This window comes from Lactuca sativa, chromosome 4 (assembly GCF_002870075.4).
Source record: "Lactuca sativa cultivar Salinas chromosome 4, Lsat_Salinas_v11, whole genome shotgun sequence".
NCBI lineage: Eukaryota > Viridiplantae > Streptophyta > Magnoliopsida > Asterales > Asteraceae > Lactuca > Lactuca sativa.
The window spans coordinates 290,928,368-290,952,026 of record NC_056626.2 but is presented as its reverse complement, the minus strand read 5'-3'; the positions used below and the strand labels follow the sequence as shown (position 1 = coordinate 290,952,026).

At 30.7% G+C, this 23,659-nt stretch overlaps 2 protein-coding genes across 3 annotated transcripts; both read left to right on the top strand.

Moving 5' to 3' along the window:
* The first annotated feature begins 3,956 nt into the window (after positions 1-3,956).
* On the top strand, positions 3,957-9,595 carry LOC111882487 (TSL-kinase interacting protein 1). The gene is made up of 8 exons (XM_023878856.3): positions 3,957-4,224; positions 5,963-6,095; positions 6,475-6,635; positions 7,514-7,758; positions 7,885-8,029; positions 8,245-8,745; positions 9,092-9,184; positions 9,289-9,595. Exons 2-8 carry the CDS (start codon positions 5,978-5,980, stop codon positions 9,340-9,342), a joined length of 1,317 nt encoding a protein of 438 aa, XP_023734624.1. The 5' UTR covers positions 3,957-4,224; positions 5,963-5,977; the 3' UTR covers positions 9,343-9,595.
* Positions 9,596-14,452: 4,857 nt separating this feature from the next.
* On the top strand, positions 14,453-21,697 carry LOC111882482 (probable serine/threonine-protein kinase At1g54610). Of its 2 annotated transcripts, none has more exons than XM_023878849.3 (7): positions 14,453-15,303; positions 15,398-15,682; positions 17,345-17,662; positions 19,023-19,244; positions 19,331-19,425; positions 19,788-19,896; positions 20,880-21,697. In XM_023878849.3, exons 1-7 carry the CDS (start codon positions 14,884-14,886, stop codon positions 21,228-21,230), a joined length of 1,800 nt encoding a protein of 599 aa, XP_023734617.1. In that variant the 5' UTR covers positions 14,453-14,883; the 3' UTR covers positions 21,231-21,697. The 2 variants fall into 2 exon arrangements, with proteins under 2 accessions (XP_023734617.1, XP_023734616.1); XM_023878848.3 differs by having other exon boundaries at positions 20,877-21,697.
* Positions 21,698-23,659: the final 1,962 nt, after the last annotated feature.

The following is a 23,659-nucleotide window of genomic DNA, read 5'->3' as shown; positions in this document are numbered from 1 at the left end:
ATGAGGCCCAATAGCATGTAAAAGCCATTGAGGGTCCCTTAAGCATGTAATTGGGTTACAGGAGGCCCAATAAACATGTATTATTTATGTTAGGCCCAAAAGTCATGTTAATGGGTCACGAAGGCCCAATAAGCATGATTAGAATCTTTCAAGCCCAACAATTTGAATGTTTACTTGTTTTTGTATAGTATAGATGTCGGGAATTTTGTTTGACAATTGTTAAATCGCAAAGGCAAAAGTTTGTCGATTGTTTTATAACGATATTTAGATTTATGAAAATATATGTATATTTTTCATTCTAAATTCGTAAGTTATAATGTGGTATTTTTAACCCAAATATCTTAATAATAATAATATGATTGACTCAAAATATTGGTTTGACCTATTCAACCCTTCTTTAATAAAAATGACAATTTTAATCCATTTTTATAGAAAAATGACATTTTAGGTCCTTAAACTGTTTTTCTTTACATTTTTGCCCAAAGACTTATTTAGATAAGGTTTTCAGCCCAATGTTTACTTTTTGGCAGTTTCATCCCCTTTAGTAAAAAGATTTTCATTTATAATCCAAACTTTTCGCAACTGTTACAAATTTGACCCAAAATCCAAAAATTTACATTTTTAATCCTTTTTGGCAAAAAGGGTCATTTTGACCCCTGAAATAGATTTATTTACTTTTCTACCCACTATTTTGAGAAATTTACCATTTCAGCCCCTTAAAAATCATATTTTTTGGGCTTGTGGGCCGAAAAGCCCAAAATTTTAGCCCAATAGGCTACAATTTACCTTTTTAGTCCTTTGGAAAGCATAATGTTCATAAAAACTTCTATTTTAACTGTTTTGACCTTTTGATCCTTGTAGAAACCGTGAATGACATCTTTTTCCCCAACTTTTGTTTATTTCTCAAAAATGGTCCAATAACAAATTCTATGTTGTTGTGTGCTTATTATAAAGATTGTAGGGTAGTTTAGGGTTAATATTAAAAAACCCCTAAATTTTTAACCCGTAATTGGAAAAAACCCTAATATTTTATTATTATTGCTATGACCACAACTTTCTCGCAGAATTATCACTCTAGCCCATTTAACAAGTTTCATGGTTAACTTGGTTAATTTTTTTGCAAAATCAGTCCTAAAAGATCATATTTGGTCCCTGACGTTTGGAAAAAATTACACCACATGATTTTTTAACTTTATTTTTCGTTTTTTGGATACATTATCTATTTTCGGTTTTTTTATAAATATATATACATTTTTTATTTTCTTTTTTGTATATACTTTATTTATTTTTATTTTTTAACTTTATTTTTCATCAATTTGATTTATTTACCTTTTTACCTTTTGTTTTCTATTTTATAGTGTATGTATAGAGTATATTAGAGTTTTTTTTTGGTTTTTTTTCATATTTATTTTCGTATTATATTTTAGTTTTGTCATCTTTTTATTTTTTTCTTATTTGTTTTCCAATTATTTGTTTTTATTATTATTATTATTTTTCTTTTGTATTTTTAACTTATATGGACCGAGTATTTTGAAAATCTTCCAAATTTAAAAAACATGCACTTCCTAAGCCATTTTACAATGTAATATACAAGAAAAAACGATACTTATACATGAAATATATAATATAATTCATACATAATATATGAACTAAAAACACACATGACTATTTGGTTTCCTAAATGCTCAATTTTTACTTTGCAAATCGTTGAGTCCATTCTGCAGCTAATGCATCATGTTTACTTCTGTCTACCAAGTACAAATGAGCAATTCTTGGAATTTGAGGTTTATCTGCAACAATTGAAAAACAAAATTATCAACTTTATCAAAATTTCAGATTTTTAAAGATGCTAAAAGATTATAATATAACAATTCAGATAGGGAATTTAAGGATTAAACTATAACAAAAAGAATGAAATACATACAAGGGTTATGGTTGGTGAAGATTGATCTCAAAGCAAGTAGCACCTTTGAAATTGTTAAAGCACGACTCCGACTATTTTCTTCAAAGATATCCAAGCTAACATTGTCTGTTGAATCTACATTGCAATTATATATTCGTGTTTTGAAATACAAAAAATAAAAACAGATAAGAAAAAAAGTTTAAAGATGAAAAAATTAAAATATAATACGAAAAGAAATATGAAAAAAACTAAAAAAAACCTCTAATATACTCTATATATACAATATAAAATAGAAAACAAAAGGTATAAAAGGTAAAAAAAATCAAATTGTTGAAAAATAAAGTTAAAAAATGAAAATAAATAAAGTATATAGAAAAAGCAAATAAAAATGTATATATATTTATAAAAAAAAAACCTAAAATAAATAAATTATACAAAAAACGAAAAATAAAGTTAAAAAGTCATGTGGTGTAATTTTTTGCAAACCTCAATGACTAAATTTGAACATTTTAGGACTGATTTTGCAAAAAAATTTAACCAAGTTAACCATAAAAATCGTTAAGTGGGCTAGAGTAATAATTATGTGAAAAAGTTGTGGCCATAACAATAATAAAAAAAATATTAGGGCTTTTTCCAATTACGAGTTAAAAATTTAGAGCTTTTATAATATTAACCCGGTAGTTTATCTTGACATGTTAAGTGAAATATAACCTAGATCACATATTTTTCCTTCTTGAACTATAGATCTCGAATATATTACATTTTTGGTACATATTTACCACATAAACACAAGAAGTCACACATAACGTACAAATACACATAGATCCACATATTTTACTTGTATTCTCCCCCATAAAACAAGTGAAAACCGAAAATAGAGGGGTATGAACTCACCTTGGGTTTATGGGTTCAATTTTTGAAGAAAAGACGAAGAGGTTTTTGGTCCTAGCAACACCTTTGAGTAAATCTCGAACTTGAGATGATTATAGGAGTATGATTACCAAAAATGTTTAAGATAAGTGATCCAACATGAGAAGAGAGTTATATAATTATTGGATGTGTATAACTTACCAAGAAATGATGACGTTCTTGTGGAAATCCCCTTGATACACAAGCAACACTTCGAGATTTTTGGAGGGAGAAGGAAGAGAATACTTAAGAGTGATTAAGGAAGATGTTTAAAGAAGTTTATGTGTGTGGGTTGTGGCTCTTGGCCGAGATATCAAGAAGAGAGGAGAGAGAGAAACCTTGATGCATGTTGGATCATACAAGCTTGCATGGAAGTATGAGATGCAATTGTCTTATTATTTGTTGTGTAATATGGAGGTGACACCTCCAAAGTTAACCTCCATTTCCTTTTATATATATATATATATATATATATATATATATATATATATATATATATATATATATATATATATATATATATATATATATATATATATATATGTTGGGCCGAGAGGGAGAAATGAGAGAGGTGGTTTGGGCCTTTAGTGCTTGAGTCCGATAATATGGGCCCAATTTGGTGGTTTTCGGCCCATTGGGCCTTTTAGAGTAGTTCATGACCCAATTCTTGCACAAAATAATGGATTTGAGTCCATCAAGGCTAATTGATCTAGACCTTAAAGTCCAGGATGTTACAACTCTCCCCCACTTGATCTAGACTTCATCTTCGAAGTCTGCTGCAACAAACAGATCCGGGTAATGCTCTCGCATCTCGGCCTCTGGCTCTCAGGCTCACCCGGAGCCCTTCCGATGCTGCCATCATACCTTTACCATAGGTACTTTCTTGCTCTGTAAAACCTTCACCTTTCTCTCCAAAATAGCCACGAACCTCTCAACATAGCTCAGACGCTCATCAACCTGAATGTCATCTAATGACACAACCGCATCCTCATCCAATATGCACTTCCGTATGTGCGAAACATGGAAATTGCTATGAATATGACCGAGTTTTTCTGAATAGTCTAATATGTAGGCAACCCTGCCAACCCCGACTTGAAACTTTCAGCAAGAACCCTTTAAAAGAAAAATACTAATGATAAGTTTTGTTTTTTGTTTTTTTTTTTGGTACGGCAATGCCAATAAGTTTATGTATTACTGTGAAGTGTGATTGTGTTTTACTTGCGAAGATAAATAGCAAAAGCGTTTGATTAGCGAGGGTCATTTGAAAATTGGTACTTTTATTCAACTTCTTGAATACACATTGAGCTCCCGCCACTTGCCAACATTCCTCCGCCCCTCGCTGTTTTTCAAACAATTCAGTTCACAGTCGTTGTCGATTGTACGATTAACAAGCCCCCGCTGGTTTATATGAGGTGCGTAAAACATTCAATGATGCACAAAACATACGAATGAATCCCTGTTTTGTATGGATCTGATGTACTCAATTTACAGTTCAATTCATATTTTTTGTTCAATTTTACATACAAATTCCAGTTCTAGGTCAATCAATCGTTTGATTTGGGGAATTCGAAACCTTACTTTATTTTGATTCGATCTGATGACGAACTTTATAGTTTGATGTTCGTTGGATGATGCTAATGCTTGCTGTTCTTATCGTATGAATCAACCTCGTTGTGATCTTTTTGAGCGATTGCTGATAATTCCCTCATTTCTTATGTGTAATTCATTCAGATTGTGGTTGGTATCTAAGGTTCTAAAATAATCAATAGAGATGTATGTCCGAATATTAATTTTGAAACCCTAATTTATATAATTATGTTACTGCTCATTCTATGTGTATATATGCGATGCACATAGAGATTCAAAGCTTGGCAAGGAACTGTAAAGCCCTCCTGACAGAGAAAATATTGATTTCATGACTGTACCATGTCATCTTGTTAACATGATACATACATATGTTTTCTTTTCTACTTAAAATCAAACGGTGGAAAGAGATAGAGAAGGAGGGTAATGCAACAATTGATAAGAAAATCTTATCTGTTATTGTATGAAGTTGTGTAAACTATACTTCCTTTATGTAAAAAGGGACCACTTTCTAAAAAAATAGGAGTTGTTGCTCACTAACATAAAAGTTTTGATATATATCAAAATACCTAAGTATGTTTCGTTAAGTTCTAGGCATAAAGATGCACTAACCTATGTTGGGCAACCTTAAATGCCAAAACCCTAATGCTATCTAGTTATTTTCCCCCTAACTTGTGACTGATATTGTGAGTAGGAAAGAACATTACACCATTTAGAAAAAAATTCAAATTAGTTAGAACTTAGCAGAAGTTGCTTACACAGCAGACACCCAGTGAAATTAGATGGTTTATGATTTATAGGTCAATTGAGTTCTCAGCTCAACCAAGGGGATGAAGTAGTGGAACTTGATCAATAAACAGAATGTACATTATTGTGATTTTTTTCAACATAATTATACATCATAATATGAGATTTCTTTGTATTGAATAGGCAACTTACATATTGCACTCTTATCAAGCTTCTTTTATTTATTTATTTTGTAATAGCACATATGCACTATTCAGTTTTTGATATTTTCATCTAGGACTATATATCCTATGACCTTTTCACTTTATGTTATCTTGATTTCTGACTGTTTTTCAGCATGTGGACATTTATTATATGTATACATATACTCATGTATCATCCACAAAATTTATAAAGTTTTTAAAGATTTCACATAGTCAATAAATCTGACGTTTCAGTACAATTAGAAATCCTTACTATCAAGTAGTAGAGCAATATAGAGCATAGACTCTCAAGTCTCAACCTTCCTTTTTGTAGCCATCTTTTACTAAATCCATTTATAAATAAAAATAATTTTTTATTTATGATAATGACAAGACAAAACAAAACAAGTTGTACCAAGTTTGACTGAGACTGGGACTGTTTTCATTTAGACAATAAAACACATTTTTTTCCCACCTTTAGGTAAAACAAGGCAGGACAGGGTTTTGTCAGTACAAAAGACATAAATGCCCTCCTTGTCCTCAACTCCTCATAATTGAATACAAAAGCTTTATATGTTGATAATAAAGCTTGGATATCAGGATGATGAATTTATCACTTTCTAATTTCTATTTACAGCAAAACAAAGTTGCCATGAAACCAACCCTGCAGAGAAAAGGAAGTATAGCTCAAGCAGGCAAGCTCATTGGTGGGACAAATAAAGTGAAAAAGGCCACAAACAGACAAAAAAAGTCTACACAGAAAGCATCAGGTCACTCATCTTCTGCAACTTTATTCTTGAAATCTTGATTAATGATGTTGTACTTTAAGCTTCTAATGCTTTGTATATTGAATATTGCATTAGAATCAACATTAGGCATCTTACTACAATTTGTCTATTTTCTTTCACTTTACTATGTTAGTTTTCTTGATAGGGTTAGATGCAAGAAATAACAATGAACTTTCATTGGTTTGTTTTATATAAAATTTCTACTTTTATCTCATCATATTATAACATTGTAATTTGAAAATCCACCGAATTTTAGCAAATTCCATTAAAATACAAAATAATTTTTCAATGTATGCAATGAAAGTACACTGCTATCTGTTGATAATATGATCATGTGTTTAACCTTTTAGTACTGATACAGAAGTGCTCAGTCAGCAGCTTTCAGTAAGTGAAGCATCTACAGAAACTAGAAAAGAAGTAACAACATTGGAATTGAAGAGTGGAAAAGTTGTTGATCCTTCAACAAAAATTAAGCTGCAGCTTTTTCCAGTTGATGAAGTTACTCGAATAGGGTTAGAGAAGGTGAGTTTAGGGTGTTTGGTTTGCTGGAATTGGAATTCAATTCCATTCCATTACAGAACTGCATTCCATTCAACTTCACAAAATCCATGGATTTCAACTTTCCATCCTAAAATTAAAATCCATGGCATTCCAAGCATTTTCTTCTTGTTAAAAATATACAAATACCCTTCTTTTAAAAGTATGTATTTTGAATGTTAATAATTTGTTTTTTTGGGTTTTATGCAGAAAAGTCCCATTATTTTGGGAAATTTTTTGATAAAGTTTTAATTTTTTTTGAATAGAAAAGTCCTGATTATTTAATATTTTGCCAAATTAATGAAAAAGTCATTATTTTTATTTTAACAGGAAATGACAGATTACTGTGTAAAATTAAATAATCTGGACTTTTCTTTTCAAAAAAATAATAATTTAGGACTTTATCAAAATTTTTCCCAAAATAATGAGATTTTTCTGCATAAAACCCTTTGTTTTTAACTGAAGTTAGTTTCTAGAATAAATATTTTCATTTCCATCTTAATACGTATAATTTTTTTTCTTCTAAAAATAGCTTTAAAAAAGTTTCGTGAGCAAGAAACACAAAAAGGCAATGTAATATGTATTTTAGAAGTTATTTTCAATCACAAATATTTATGAAGCAAATAATAAATTTCAAAAAACAAATAAAGGGAAATTTCTATGATTTGCCATTATTTGTTTTCCAAATTCTTGAACAGATTTAAAAGGATTGGAATTCAATTCCATTCCAAATGCATCCCAGATTTCAATTCCTTCAAATTACAACTTCTTTACTAGATTTCAATTCTTTCCAAAACATTCTACAAACCAAATGCCAATTGAACTATTTATATTTATGTCAATAATACAAAACATTTCTACAGGATGCTCTTAATCCATTCCTTGAACTCACACTAAGAGCTAGAAAGAAGATATCATCTGTTATCAACCACATCCATACAAAATGGGGTGCTTCAAGCATAGCCATAGGGGAACCCATGCTTTTACCTTATGAATCACACCTCAGACAACACACATCTATTCCTAGAAAATGGACATCAAAGGACACTGCTATTACTGCTGGAGATGTTTACACAGCTCTAGAAACTCCTCCTGTATTCCGCTTAAGGTTTGACCTTAATTCCCTTTCCACTGCTAGCGTCTCATTCTCATACGTTGGAATTGGAATCGCTTATTCCATTTGAACTTTGTAGTTTTAAAAATAACTGAAAAAACAATGTTTCATTTTTTGTAGCTATGGCTGGTTCTCTGATGGTGAGTCTTCAAGGATTTCTCCACAAAATTGTGTAACATCTGAAACCATTCAGAAACAGATTGAGACTACAGAAGAAAGGAAGCTTCTAGAAGCAACAGCTGAAATAGATGATACTCAGCATGTGGTAAATATTCCTTTCTATCATTACCCTTCCCCTTTAGCCCCCATTTTTATGCTCTTGCTTGAGTTTTTGTCTGTGTAAAAGACGTGAATACCCTCCTCCTCATCTTCATCATGTGAATTAGCCCTAAAAAGCTTGTCCAATTAAATGTGTATTTAACTATTTATACAACAATGTTTCACCTTTTTTTTTTCTCTTGATTTTTTTTGTGTGAACAGGATGAAAAAGTCAACATGGGTCAAAGCCATGAACGGTCAACATCACCATGGGATGACGAGTTAACCAATTTGAGCATAGGTGGACTTGTATCCGAACACTCGGTGCCTCAAAAGACTTCTCTAATCACCGATATAAGCATTGGTGGGCTTCTATCAGAAGCATCATTACAAGGAAAAATACAACCACAACCACAATTTAAATGGGATGATAGTTTAACTGCTTTAAGCATTGGTGGACTTTTATCAGAAGCATCTTTACAAGCCAAGATGAATAAATTTGATCCAAAATCATTCATTTCTGATTCTTTGGATGCCATCATCTCTTCACAACAAATGAAAAACGATCCTCAACCTCAACTCTCAATATTGGATGCTGAACAGACTTGTAATGCCTTTTCCTTCCGCAAATTCTCCTCATCTACCAAAAATGTTCGTGTCAGTGTTGCTAGAGCTACTCATGATTCTAATTCAAATTCCTTCAAATTCCCCGGTCTTCTAGAGGTTTCCTTTTTTTTTTTTTTTTTTCCCCTTCATTGACATCAGTGCCAATCCAATGCAAGCCAAACACTCTACAAGGCCGTGCATAATAAACAGCCTTGTACTGTGTTTGGCGTACAAGGCCGTGCATAATAGACGGCCTTGTACCGTGTTTGGCGTCCGGTTATCAGACCGACAGACGCCAAACACAATACAAAATTTAAATTCTTTTTGTCCCGCCCAAAGAGGTGGGACAAAGACTCGCTTTCAATCTCTTGTATGTGCAAAAGTTGGAAATGACCAAAATAGCCCTAGAAAGGTTGTGGAATCAATCACCTGTGTGACATGAATTAGTTATCTTTGTATATAGGGGGACAGGCAAGCTGCGAATGCTGAAGATACTTCTGGTCCCCAACAATATAATGAAGACAGCAGAAGCCTTGGGCTAAGAGGCATAAACTGGGTATATGATTTTATTTATTACTATTCTTATTTTAATAGATGATGTCATAATACCACCCATATAGCATTTTTAGCTAATCTTGTGATTTTACTTTATTGGTACAGAATGAGTCTTTAGGTCCCTTTGATCTTGGCAACTCAATGCCTTGGAAGATTTGAGTAAGTTCGTATGGAATATGGATAGCCAGCAAAAAGTTGCATCAAATTTAGGTAAATTTAAAATGTATAAAATTGATTCATGGGACTTTTATACAACTTTCTTAGAATCATTTTGGAGTGGATTTCTATAACTTTTTAGTTTTTTAGTAGATGTTATTTTGGGACTACAATACGTATCAAATCCTTTTTGATATAGAAATGGACTTATAGAGTTTGGAAACACTAGTACTACTTCTAGTGGTGATTTCTTCTCATTATTCCTGCCAATTTTTACATTTCATAATTTATGGTGTGTTTGGTTATCAAATAGATGAAATTCATTTTCAAATTTCATATGTGATGGCTTCTTAGCACTTATGGTCTTGATCTAGATTGGGATTTATTCTCAACAATACTTGTATTATTGACATTATTATGATGTGGGTAGTACTTTAACAGAGCAAATTACGAAGGCAATTAAAATATCAAAATGTAGATGTTTTATTGTTTGTATAACAATAATTATGTCAATTTTATGATTTTATTATGAGCACGTAAACATTAAGATATACTTTGTGATTGGTTGGTAATAATGGTGGATTGTAAGATAAACATTAAGATATATTTTGTGATTGGTTGGTAATAATGGTGGATTGTAAGATAACAGATTGTTTCATTGATAAACAGTGAGGTTAAACCTCATATAAATAGGGTTACATAAGATACCTAATCTAAATCCTAAAAGGCTTGGGCCTAAACCCTAATCACTAATATCCCCTGCAAAACTAGAAAAACAAAAACATAAAACATAACATAAATGAAGATAATGACAACGGCGGTGACAGAGCTCTAATGATGACGGTTAACAACTACTTGTCGGAGAAGGAGAGCGAAGAAGCGACGACCAACATCGGTTCCTTTGTATAAGAAGAGAGGAGCGGCGGCGACAATAACGATCATGCAACGGTGGCGGATGGGTTCGAAGAAAGGCAGCGGGAGAGAGAGGGCTCGAGCTGCGACGGACGGAACCAAGTTTGGCGAGATCGGCAACTGCAGTGTTGATAGAGAAAGAAACGACTACATATGCCCCGCAGAGAAGGTGCCATCGGAGATAGATAGCCACAACATCCGAAGGGGCTGAATCGGAAAAGAGATTTGATGAAGTGGCCAGCCGAGGAGGAGGCGGAAGGTGAATAGGCAGAAGTAGATGAGTTAGTAGAATAAGTCGATGAAAGGACTCTGGTTTGGTGCCATCCGACTGCTTTATTATTTAGGCGGAGAAGAGAAGAAACGGAAAAATAAGGAACATAATAATGACATCTCCGAAGACTATCAAAGAAGGTCGTCGGAGGTCGGAGGTGGAGGGCGGCGACTACGAGCTGTGGTCAGAAGTAAGGTTTTAACCTAAAGCTCTGATACCATGTAAGATAATAGATTGTTTCATTGATAAATATGTTAAACCTGATATAAATAGGGTTACATAAAAAACCTATTCTTAACCATAAAGGGCTTGGGCCTAAACCCTAATCATTAAGGTAGTGTTTGTTTTTTGTCTACAGATCTGCGTGACCTCTTCTGTCTGCGCCGCGCAGACCACGCACAGACATTAACCTTCGCAGACAGTTTGTTTTTTTGAAGACTGCAGACCTAAAAATGTCTGCGCGCCCTCTTCTTGGCGCAGATGCGGACCAAAGTCTTCTAACATCTTCAGACATCTTCAAGCCTTAAAAAACATATACATCTTTTTTTTTTTAAGTGTTTTTTTTTTTTTTTTTTTTTTTTTTTTTTTTTTTTTAATAATTTACAATTTGAAAAAAATAGGGGTGTTCGTTTGGATGGATCGGTTTAATCCGATCCGATCAAATGAATCCAAATTAATTTCGGTTTTCAAAACGTAGATCCAGATAGTCCAAACTAAATTCAAATCCGATCCGATCTAACCAAATTATAATTCGGTTGGATCGGTTTTTTACAATTCGGTTTTCAAGAATTAAGACATTTCAACAAATATATAACTTTAGTATTAACTTATTTTATAATATAAACTAAAAAATATTGTTTAATTAGTTGTGAATTAAAATTTATAAATAACTATCAAGAAAAATATATTATAATTTACTACTTTATAGACAATTTTTTTTGATAAGAAGTACATATTAAAGTATTATAGTAGATGAAAAATTTTAATATACTAAAAGAATAATTTAGTAAATTTATAAATTATTAAAGATATATATTAAATAGAACAAAATAATTATAAATTGCAATTCGGTTTTTTTGGACTATTCGGTTTTTATTTTACAAACCAAAACCAATCCAAAAATCCGAATATTCAAACTAAATGGTCCGATCCAAATTGTCCAATTGGACAATTCGGTTTTATCCAAATAGTGAACAGTCTTAGAAAAAAAAATTACAAAACTTAAAATAAAACGTTCGACGATACAAACATGATATTTCTGACAAATTTATAAATAGAGATTTATCACAATAATAGTCGTTGAAGTTGTTTATATAAATATGAAAAAAAATCATAATATATTCTTATTTTTTTTGCCAAAATTTGTAAAACATTATTTAATACATTATCATCAATTTCTTGAGAAAATATTTGTGGTACGTTTTTAATGGATTTAATTGAAAAAATCGAAGTTTATTTCCATCTATTTATGTATCAAATTATTTGATCACTAATTATAATGTTTAGTTATAACTTTGCAACCAAAGTTGTTGTTTTTTTATCAAATATATATGTTAATTCATACCATTTTTATTTTTATTTTTTATACAATAATACATAAAAGTTGATCTAGATTCGTTAATTATTTATATCAAAGTCATAAAAATATTAAAAAATCATTTTGAAGCTTAAAAAAATCAGTTTATTTAGATTTCAGTTTATTTTAGTAGCTCGCAGATGTTAAAAAAAACAAAGTCTTCTTTTTTCAGACTGCAGACGTTTGGTCCACCTCTTCTACTGCAGAGGTCTATAGATGTGGTTCACAGACTGCAGACATTTTGCCTCAGAAAAAACAAACAACACCTAACATGGATAATACTTTTTTTTATTAACAAGACAAGTTACAAAACCGAACAGATTGTAATTACAAAATCAAAAATCGAACAGATCGTGAGTAATTACAAAATCAAAACTGATGTTATCAGTTTTTTCTTATATTCATTGTCTTATCAGTTTAATTTTATGTGTTTCAAATTTTGTTGTGTTAGATAATCGTTGGTAAAGTTTGAAAACACATGTTTGTAATTTGAAATTTTGTAATATTTTAATGAAAGAAAAATCTTGGAAACGAGGGGATCCTCATTTCCCATTGGGGATGATGATAGGGTTGATTTTTTCCCCTTGTTAGGTTAGGATAGACATCGGTAATTTGTTACCGTTAGCATGTGGGGAAGATGTAAGGAGTTTAGTTTTATTCTATTTTTGTTAAAAGGTTCAAATATTAATATATTAACAAAACTAGTTGTGAAACCTGTATAATTATACGGGTTAATTAAAACATAATGTTAAATAGAAGCGATTAAATGAGAAGTTTATTTGAATTTAAAATATGAAAGAAGTGAAAATTATGAAAAAAAAAAACATACAAAAAATAAATTAATTAAAATTATGTGTTTAATTGTTAGACCCGTGTACTAAACGAGTTATTATAATAAAATGTTAAATACAAAGGTTTAAAGTGTAAATTTATTTGAAATTGAAATTGAAATTTCAAATTTCAAATTTGAAATTAATAGTTATTATAGTAGGTGTAATTTATGGAAACTAAATTAATGATATAGTGGAAATGAATAATGAAGTAATTGACAAGTGGGAAATAAATATATTTCAAAATTATGACAAAATGACATGTGACAAATTAAATGAGAGAATGACAAGTGACAATAACATTTTCATTTATTAGGGTAGAAAGTTAAAGTATTAGTATATTGATAAATTAACAATATCTGAAATTAAATTTAATAAAAGTAAGTCATTTTTTGGTATATGGGCAAAAAAAAAAACTACACTACTTGTTAGACCTATTACCAATCTGTTTAGACATAGTTGATTAGCTAAATATGAGGGTATATTGAAATGTTACTTGTTTTTTCAATTTTATGTTCAGAAGCCAAAAAAATGTAGTCCGGAATATGAAATCTTAAATCGGAATACAAATAACTACAATAGTCCGAAATGACATTGGATATTTAAAACGGAAACCATAGAATGCTCTTTCAAGTCTTAGATACCTTGAAGAGATAGTTTTATGGTGCCAGAAGCCAAAAAAAATGTAGTTTGAAATATGAAACTCTAACCAAAAATATAAATAATAAGTTTGGAATGACACTGATTTTTCGAAGCGAAAACCATAAAATGCTCTTTTTAGCCTTATATAACTTTGCAAACTAGTTTTAGGGTCTTAACATGTATATGTTTATTCCCTTGTATTTAGCTAACCTTTCAATATCTTCAAAATGAGTTGTTTAATTCTTAAATACAACAAGCTGTTCGGAACATGATGAACAAGAAGCGATGAACAATAAATAGTCAGAATGTTGTACTCCAAAATGTTGTCGAAGATTACTGTTTTATTAAAGAAAAATAAAAGATTAAACTAAATTTTATTTCAACATGATTAAATGTACGACAATTCTTTTGAACATGTCTCGCAAACATAATTTTGGTGCAATTATTATTAGTAAGTTACAACAACGACTAACATGCGAGAATCTAACCAACAATTATGCTTTGACGGGTGGTTGGATATTCAAGCCGGCATAGAAGAAAGACCCTTTGTTTATGCATTATGTGTACATATAACCAAATACATTACAATTTGCAAATTATAAACCTTAAATTATAACAAAATATAATACATTCGGAAACATTCCCTAAAATAATAAAATGAAAGATATAAATAAATACATAAAGGTATGACAATTATTTCAAGTATAATAGGGACTAAACCAGGAACATACCAAACCATAAGGATGGTCAAATTTAAAAAAAAAATTAGGTACTAAACATGTACATTAACCGAAACTACAAGGACTATTAGTATAATTTACTGAACATATTATTATTATAATTTATAGATATAGATATTCTCATATTTGAAAACAGCAGGTACCGGTATTGAGGCAGATGGTGAGGATCTCAATTCTCAAACGGTTTCGGGATGATGACAGCTTTCTGCGCCCGCCAAATCCAAAGAAGAATTTGTTCCCTAGCACTCAAAACCCCCCTCGTAATCACAGCCCCAAATCCGATCCCAACGTCAATGGATTCCGTTTCTCGTCCTTTTCCCCATCAGCCGGCCTATCCATCATCAACCCATTGTCTTTTCCTTCGATTCTTCTATCCAATACTAACTTCACCCAAGCTAGTGTGTTCCCATTTTGCCAATCATCATCATTATCCTTGTCTTCTCACAATCTTGCTTTTACACGCCACCTTATGTTCATAGCATTGTTGTTTGTTCAGCAGCGGCATCAATGATGCCTTGAGAAGTCAGTGTTTAGTGCTCTTCACGTACTCGGTACTCCAAAAAAATCCCACGTATGGGTTGCGTTCAGGGAAAGCCCTCACCAACTTATAATCGCCAACAGTCTCGTGGTGGTGGCGGCGGCGGCCTCCATAAGTTGAAAGCTGATAATGGGTATGTTACAGGCGGAATTGGGGGAAAACCCAATGCTGCACAGAAACCGTTTGTTGAAATGCCTGTGAAGCAGAATAGTGTAAAGAAGAACAATAATCAAGTTGATGATGGTAATACGAGGAAGGAAGGAGGAGGTCAGAATGATATGAAGATTAATCAAGAAGGAATTGGGAATGTTTCTCAGAGAATTGTTGTTGGTAAGAAGATTGGTTCAGACGATTTAATTGATGGATGGCCTAAATGGCTTGTTGATAATATTCCAAGAGAAGTTTTGGCTAATCTGGCATCTAAAACCGCTGATTCTTATGATAAGCTTGCTAAGGTAAGTACATAATCTTGACTAAATCGTTTCAAATATGTATTCTTTTCATGATTCATGTTCATTATCAAAATATTTCTTTGTGTTGTGATTGTAGATAGGCCATGGAACATATAGCAATGTCTATAAAGCTCGAGATAGGGACACAGGAAAGATTGTTGCTTTAAAGAAAGTTCGTTTTGACACATCAGAGCCAGAAAGTGTGAAGTTTATGGCAAGAGAAATTATCATTTTACAGAAACTAGATCATCCAAATATTATCAAACTTGAAGGTCTTGCAACATCTAGAATGCAATATAGTCTTTATCTAGTCTTTGAGTACATGCTATCAGACTTAACCAGAGTTATTTCTCGTCCAGAAGGAAGGTTAACAGAACCACAGGTCAACTTTTAACACTTTCATCCTATTAAAACATTGTAATTTGAAAAATCTATCCATTTATAGCAAAGTTATACATATACAAAACAATTTTCATTGCTATAATTGGATTTATTTTTCAAACTAGTTGTGAGACCCGTGTTGATTAAAAAAGGTTAAGAGATAATGCACTAACAGGGGAACATAGTCACTTATGTTTATTTTTGTACATATTTAGTCATTTATGTTTTTTTTGTACATGCTTAGTCACTTATGTTTTATATTTTGTACACATATGACCATTAACCGTGATTGTCAGATGTGTACCAAATAAAAAAACATAAGTGACTAAATATGTACAAAAAACATAAATGACTAAATGTATACAAAAATAAACATAAGTGACTAAATATGTACACACTCTAAACTATGTTACCCTTTTAGTGCATTATCCCAAAGGTTAAATATGAAGGTGTAAACATTAAGCATGTTTAAAGTGAAATTTTGAAATAAATACGATAGAAATGATGAATACGTAAGTACTTTAATCTATAACAAAAAAAAACTATTGACATATTTTAAAGAATTGTCCTGAATCACAAATTTTTGAAGACTTTTTTGAATTTACAAGGAAAGTGAGTCAATTATTGAATTTATAAGGAAAGTGAGTCAATTACTGAATTTTAGAAATTAAAAGACATCTCACCACATGTCATCTTGTGGTTATTTTCAACTAGTTGTGAAACCCGTATATTATACGGGTTGATTAAAACAAAATGTTAAATAGAAATGATTAAATAAGAAGTTTATTTGAATTTGAAATTTGAAATAAATAAAAATTATGAGAAAAAAAACATGCAAAAAATAAATAAATTAAAATTATTGTTTAGTTATCAGACCTGTATATACTAAACAGGTTAATTATAACAAAATGTTAAACACAAAGGTTTTAACTGTAAATTTATTTGAAATTAAAATTGAAATTTAAAATTTAAAATTTGAAATTAATATCATTATGGTAGGTTTAATATATGGAAACTAATTAATAATATATTAGAAATGGAAAATGAAATAAATGACAAGTGGAAAATAAATATATCTCTAAATTATGACAAAATGACATGTGGCAAATTGAATGAGAGAAAGACATGTGGCAAAATCATTCTTATTTATTAGGGTAGATTAAAATTTTTCCACATGGCATTTTTTGGGTTTATTGCCTTTTCTTATTTCCTTTGTTTATTGTTTATGTAAAAGTGAATAAATTATTGAATTTATAAGGAAATTGAGTCAATTACTGGATTTTTGAAATTAAAAGACATGTATCACATAAACAATAAACAAAGGAAATAATAAAAGGCAATAAACCCATAGAATGCATGTGGAAAAAATCTAATTGAAAATAACTATAAAATGACATGTGCCAAAAAAGATTCTCATTTATCAGTATAGATAACAATATTGTAACAGGAAAAAAAATCGAAAGCACAATGCTATAAATGGTCAAATGGACAACTTTCTTCAAAATAAACTTCTTAATAAGAAAAAAAAAATGAGAAAAAAACCACAATGCTGTAATATAAAGAAAATGGAAGTAGTATTTGTTTGTTGCTATTTCTAATACATTCCCCAAGAACTTTTGTTACAGAATTTGATTTATTTTGTAAAAAAAAAAAAAAAAAACAGGTGAAGTGCTATATGCAGCAGTTGCTCTCTGGTCTTGAACACTGTCACGAAAGAGGGATTTTACACAGGGACATTAAAGGATCAAACTTGTTGATAGACAAAAATGGAAAGCTGAAAATAGCGGATTTTGGGCTTGCAAATTACTACAATCCAAAACAAAAAAAACCTCTGACAAGCCGAGTTGTGACACTTTGGTATAGAGCTCCAGAATTGCTGTTAGGCACTACAGATTATGGAGTTGGAATTGATCTTTGGAGCACTGGATGCCTATTGGCTGAAATGTTTGTTGGTAGGCCCATTATGCCAGGAAGAACAGAGGTTACTACTTCCTACAACTTTTCTTTTTCACAAAAAAATAAAAAATAAATATCCAACCTGAAAGTTAGGACTTGATGTTGAAAACTCAAAACTGTTTCCCTGACTTTATCTGTTAAGTCCTTCTTTTTGCTTAGCTTTACCTGAAATTTTTGACGATATGTTTATTCATTTTTCCGATTTGGATAAATGGTTTTTTTTTTTTTTTTTGGGTTAATCTTATGAAAAACCTTATGTTTTGTGTTTTTTTACAGATTAAACCTCGATTTTATTTGTCTCATGAAAAGACCTTGCATTTTTTTTGTTTTTTCCGGGGTTAATCTTAAAAAAGAGCTTATATTTTGTGTTTTTTTTCGGATTAAACATCAAATTCATTTTTGGCCTGAAAAAAACCTTGTATTTTTTTTTTTTTTTTTTTGTAAAAGCCCTCAACTTTGTATTTTTTTTTCTGAAAAAAACCCGCAACCTTCTAAATGCTTCCAGATAAACCCTCAACCTTTTAAGTTTTTCTCGAAAAACCCCTCACGTTTTACAATTTTTGTTTTGGAAAAAAATGACTAAAAGGGCCAGATTGAAAAAATGATAAAATACAAGGTCTTTTTCAGGCAAAAAAATAAAATGAAATTGAGGTTTAATCCGTAAAAACACAAAATATAAGGTCTTTTTTGAGATTAACTCTTTTTTACGACTTGGCCCTTTTAGCCATTTTTTTTTCCAAAACAAATTGTAAAATGTGAGGTTTTTTTTTTCTTCAGGAAAAACTAAAAAAGTTTAGGTTTTTTTTGGACACATTTAGAAAGTTGAGGGTTTTTTCTTTTTTAAAAAAAAAAGACGAGGGCTTTTTCGGAAAAAATATAAGGTCTTTTTCATAATAAAAATAAAGATAAGGTTTAATCTGAGAAAAACACAAAATATAAGGTCTTTCATGAGATTAACCCTAAAAAATATTTGAGTTTGGAGAAAAAAGGAAGGACAAAACAAATCGGGGCAAATTTGTAAAATTTTAGGACTTAATGAGGAAAGTCAGGGAAACCCTTTGTTTATTCAGGCGTTATTTCATATTAAGTACATAAGAAGCATTCATATTCTACTTTGTCCTCATTAAGTCCATTAAGTTTTATTTATTTATTTATTTTTTTTAAGTGCTATGCTGATAAAATGTTGTCTGAAATATATATATATATATATATATATATATATATATATATATATATATATTATAAAAGTTAATGTGAAAAGCCTCTTTTTCGTGGCTTTCTCTATTAAGTTGTTATTTATGCATTAAATAAAAAAAAAAGAATCACGTTCCCATTAACTCCAATAAATAAAAAAGAAGCAGTATGCTAAATACTTATGTTTACAGGTTGAGCAGCTTCACCGGATCTTTAAGCTTTGTGGGTCCCCTCATGAAGACTACTGGAAAAAAATCAAGCCACCAACAACCTTCAGACCTCCACAAAACTATGTTCCAAGTTTTCAAGAAGCTTTCACAAATTTTCCCTCTTCTTCTTTTGGCCTCTTGACCACACTTCTAGCTTTGGACCCCGAATCCCGTGGAACTTCCACTTCTGCCCTCCAAGACAATGTCAGTTTAAAAAAAAAACATATTTTACTTTCACGTGGGTCCCGTTTGATTGTGGTTTTTAACTTTTTTTACTTGATGTTTGACAGTTTTTCTCTTCAAGTCCATTAGCATGCGACCTCTCGGGTTTGCCTGTTGTAAACAAAGACGAGGATGTCCCAATACAATTCCATGATGGAAAGAAGTATGTAATGTTTGATGTTTCCCTTTTGTGATTTTTACATGTGATTTATGCAAAAGACGTTAATGCCCTCCCTCAACCTCTTTGTCAAATAAATAGCCATAGAAATCTTGTCCGGTTGTGGGATGAGACTGGACAAGCTTTCTAGGGCTACGTTGAGGGCGTTTACGTCTTTTGTGCAGACGAGAGATCGAGAACGAGTCTCTGTCCCACCTTTCAGGGTGGGACAAAAAATTCAAATTTCAAATTTCTGCTCTCTCTTTTTATTTATTTATTTATGTGTAACAAATGGAGCCTTAATATGGTTATTGTCGTATTCATGGGACAAGAAACCAATGATATTTGTGTATTTTTTTTAAAAAAAGGAATAGAACTTTAAAAACCAAGCAACGAACGAGGATAGCTCGGAAGGATCACGCAAGAAACGTTTCCATTTCTGAACTCTCGACCGAATATTCCGAATCATCTAAAGAGGTATCTGTGTATATCTATATATGTATATCTATATCTATATCTATATCCACATCTATATTTATATATATCTAACTTATGGTGTTAAACTAAATAAATATACAATGACTGTTTTTAAAATAATTAAAAAAATTTAATTATGATGTTGTATGTAAAACCTAAATCGAATTATCACATATTGGAAATTTGATAATAAGTAATTTATAGATTTATTAATAATAATAACAATCGTTAAAAAAAATTGAAATCGAAGCTTACATAAAATTAATAATGACGTAACATTGAAGACAAATGGTTGATACTTGAAACAGCCATCATGCGTGGAATTAAAAATTGACGAAAAAAATGAATTATTTATAATTAAATTTAAAAATAGCATTAAATCGAAAATGATATACACTGTTACTCACGCAATACACGGGTACTACCCATTGAGATCATGTGGTTTATTTTAAACCATATAAATATTAATTTTATTTTGTGAATCGCAATCAATCATTATATAACTATCAGCTTTTCAACTTCCAACCTTGACTTTTCTCGTAACATACATATGGTTAAGATAAGGACAATGTTTTGTACAAACTTTTTAATATACTATAACAATTATTATTTTACTTCTAGAGCCAGGTTCTCTGAGAACCCAAAGATTTATAAGAACTTGCGAACTCATAATCACCTTATCATTTTTCAACACCAAAAACACAAATTTTCATAAAATGGTGCGTGTAAGCCATACCTAGGCTAAAAAAAAGATTTGATGATTTTCTTTTTGTTTTTTTTTGTATGACTACTGATGAGCACAATCAGCAGATCAATATGATAACATTTTGTCATTTCAATACGCTATTCTTTCCTTAAAGCAGACTTCTTATGTCAAACAAACCAATTCGAAAATCGAAGATCAATATGAAATTGACTAAAATATTCAACTTTTCTTTTTTAATAATTGAGTTTCATAACATTTTCCTTTCAATACACAGCAGGAGAAACATGTAGACAAGAACTCAGTAACCCAAGAACAAGAAACGGGTCAAAGCACAAGTAGCAACACATCAAGCAAGAGAACAAACTTAACAATGGAACCCTCCCCACCATTTACTTTAGCATTCGATTCAAATCCACCCAATAATAATCGGGCAGCAAGAACTGAAGCTCACCCAAATGCTTTAAAAAATATAAAAAATTTCCCACTTCTACTTGCATCCATCACACAAACCGTTAATAATATGGAAGAGAATCGAAATGGTCTCAATCGTCGATCCATGTCTAATGTTGATTTTCGACATTTGGATATTGAGAAGATATCGAAGCTTTTTAATTTAGATGATCATTAGGGTTTTTTGTGGGGTAATTCTTTTCTATTTTTTGTGTTGTGGTACTTCATATATGTTTTTCTTGGGTTTGTTTTATATAAATGAACTATAAAACCAATAAACCAAATCATTGTTCATGTGATTAAGTGGTTTTTTTTTCTATGTAAAATTGTTGTATGATTGTATCTTTGGTACATTTTCTTTGTAACATAAAACACACACTATCGGGCCAGTCCAAAGTCGGGGCCCGGTCGACAAGGTTCGGAAAAGGCCAAGTCCGGTCAACCCGGGTTTGAAACATTGGAGTGATAATGGGTAAAGGCTTTATCTTGTCCGATTAATTTAAATAAACGGTTTGAGTTTATTAATGTTATAAATTACAATTAATATATTGTTTATATTTACGATTATAAATCTTATAATCCTGCATAAGCGGCGTAGTTGTAAGAAGGCGACAAGTTATTAATGCATATCATTTTCTTTTTGTTTCGTGGAAATTGTGATTTACCTTTTTTCATGTTACTGATTAGAAATGGGGACCTTAGAATCACACGATAAATATACAAACGTAAAACTTTAGTATTTATAATAAAAAACGGAATAGATAGAATTATAAAAATTTCAATCATTGCATTGTAAAAAGAGATTCCAAATCTATTCGATCAAAAAGTGGTCCGGTTTTTGTCGAACCCGATTCAAGAAACCCATTGATAAAGCTAGGTTGAGGAGAAGTCCTATATGAAAAATTGCAAATAGTTCGGATACAACCCGAGTGATCCGATCATATTACCACTTGTCCAAGCCCGACCTAATCCAACCCGGTCCAAAAAAGCTTGGAAAAACCGCTCTATTTATGCAACTTTAGATTGTAATCTAATGATTTGATTACAATCCATGGATTGCAAATTATCATTAAAATAAACAAACGGATGGCATAAGTTCTCATCCTCGATGTTTATTCATCTTAAAGATAAAGTTTCCCGAGTTTTAAAAACAACCTTAAATCTACACAAACCAACATCACGTGACATAAAAGAGAAAAATCCTGAAAAGCACAAAAAAGAAAAACCAAACACATATATGTACACACAAGATTAAAATCAACAACTTCAAGAACCATAATTATCAGAAAATTTGTTCTTGATCCACTTGAAGCTATTCCTTAAAGAAGACTTGAGTTTTCCTTCCATGGTGTACATATTATATGAAGCCACTCTTTTCCTTCTCTTCACTTCAGGGTTTTCTCGGTCTCCGGGCCCGTTGAAGCTAAACGACTTGTCTCGATCCTCAAACGCGAACCGGGCTTCAACATATGGAGTCGAGTAATTTGGAAATGATTTACTTTTCTCCATTTTTATGTGATCAAATAAGAGCTTCAAAGGGTTTAAGGAGCTGAAGAAGACCTTAACTTGAGCCACTTGTGTGTGTTTTGTTCGTGTGTGGCTCTATATATAGGACCAGTATACAAAATAATAATAGCCAACAATAAATGAAACAACTAGTTTTTTTCCCACTTAGTTTTAAATAATTAGATATCTAAAAATAACTTATTATCTACTGATTTGATAATTATGATATTTTATTAAAATTATGAAAAATTTCTCTAATTATAATAATATTATCAAGATTTCATACTTATAATTTGAACAAACTTTTAAAAATAGAAAACTGTAGTAAAAAATAAAAATGCAATATTATCATTAGACAGATTTTACAAAATATTATTTTCTGAAACGAAAAAATTGCAAACGTAATATTTTAACGAAAAAAGCAAGTTATTACAATAATCAAATAAATAATACCATGTTGTTATTTTTTTGGTTTTAGTCCTAAATATTTAATTGACAGCTTTAGTTAAAAACAAAGATCAACTTATGTGGTTCTTTCTGGGAATAATTTAACAGTATTAAAATATACAAGAGGTATCATTAATTAACAATTATATTATTTAAATAGTATAAAATAAATAATTATAATATAAAAATACATGGCAACTAAAGTCAAACAACTGCTACTACCTATTTCCTCCAAAAACGAGTACAATATTTGGATTTTAGACTAATGTATACTCAAGTATGTTTTTTAAATAATGATCAAGTACATGATATGTCTTTGATTAACTAGACAAATTGCAATAATGTTTAGGTAACTGTCAATCTCACCCAAAAATATTTTTTCTAATAATTGTTTGTGGGGAAATAGGTAGATTTTGTAACGAACGATGAATTTAATATTTTGGACAATATAATATAAAAATCTTATATTTTTTAGATAGATAAATTAACAGAGTCCAAAAAGTTATAACTTATTTTAATAAGTATTACAAATGCTTGATAAAATACGTTAAATGGTACACCACCAGTCTTAAAACATTATATCTAACCTGCACAAGTAACTACAAATACAAATATAATCATATCAACGTCTATAGAAAACCGATACTAATATAC

Excerpts from the sequence above, each read along its gene's own strand:
- LOC111882487 (XM_023878856.3), top strand. The coding sequence starts at position 5,978 with ATGAAACCAACCCTGCAGAGAAAAGGAAGTATAGCTCAAGCAGGCAAG. Across the intron at positions 7,759-7,884 it reads CCTCCTGTATTCCGCTTAAG|CTATGGCTGGTTCTCTGATG; the intron begins GTTTGACCTTAA and ends CATTTTTTGTAG. Across the intron at positions 8,746-9,091 it reads AATTCCCCGGTCTTCTAGAG|GGGGACAGGCAAGCTGCGAA; the intron begins GTTTCCTTTTTT and ends CTTTGTATATAG.
- LOC111882482 (XM_023878848.3), top strand. The coding sequence starts at position 14,884 with ATGGGTTGCGTTCAGGGAAAGCCCTCACCAACTTATAATCGCCAACAG. Across the intron at positions 19,245-19,330 it reads CTTCTGCCCTCCAAGACAAT|TTTTTCTCTTCAAGTCCATT; the intron begins GTCAGTTTAAAA and ends GATGTTTGACAG. Across the intron at positions 19,426-19,787 it reads CAATTCCATGATGGAAAGAA|GAATAGAACTTTAAAAACCA; the intron begins GTATGTAATGTT and ends TTTTAAAAAAAG.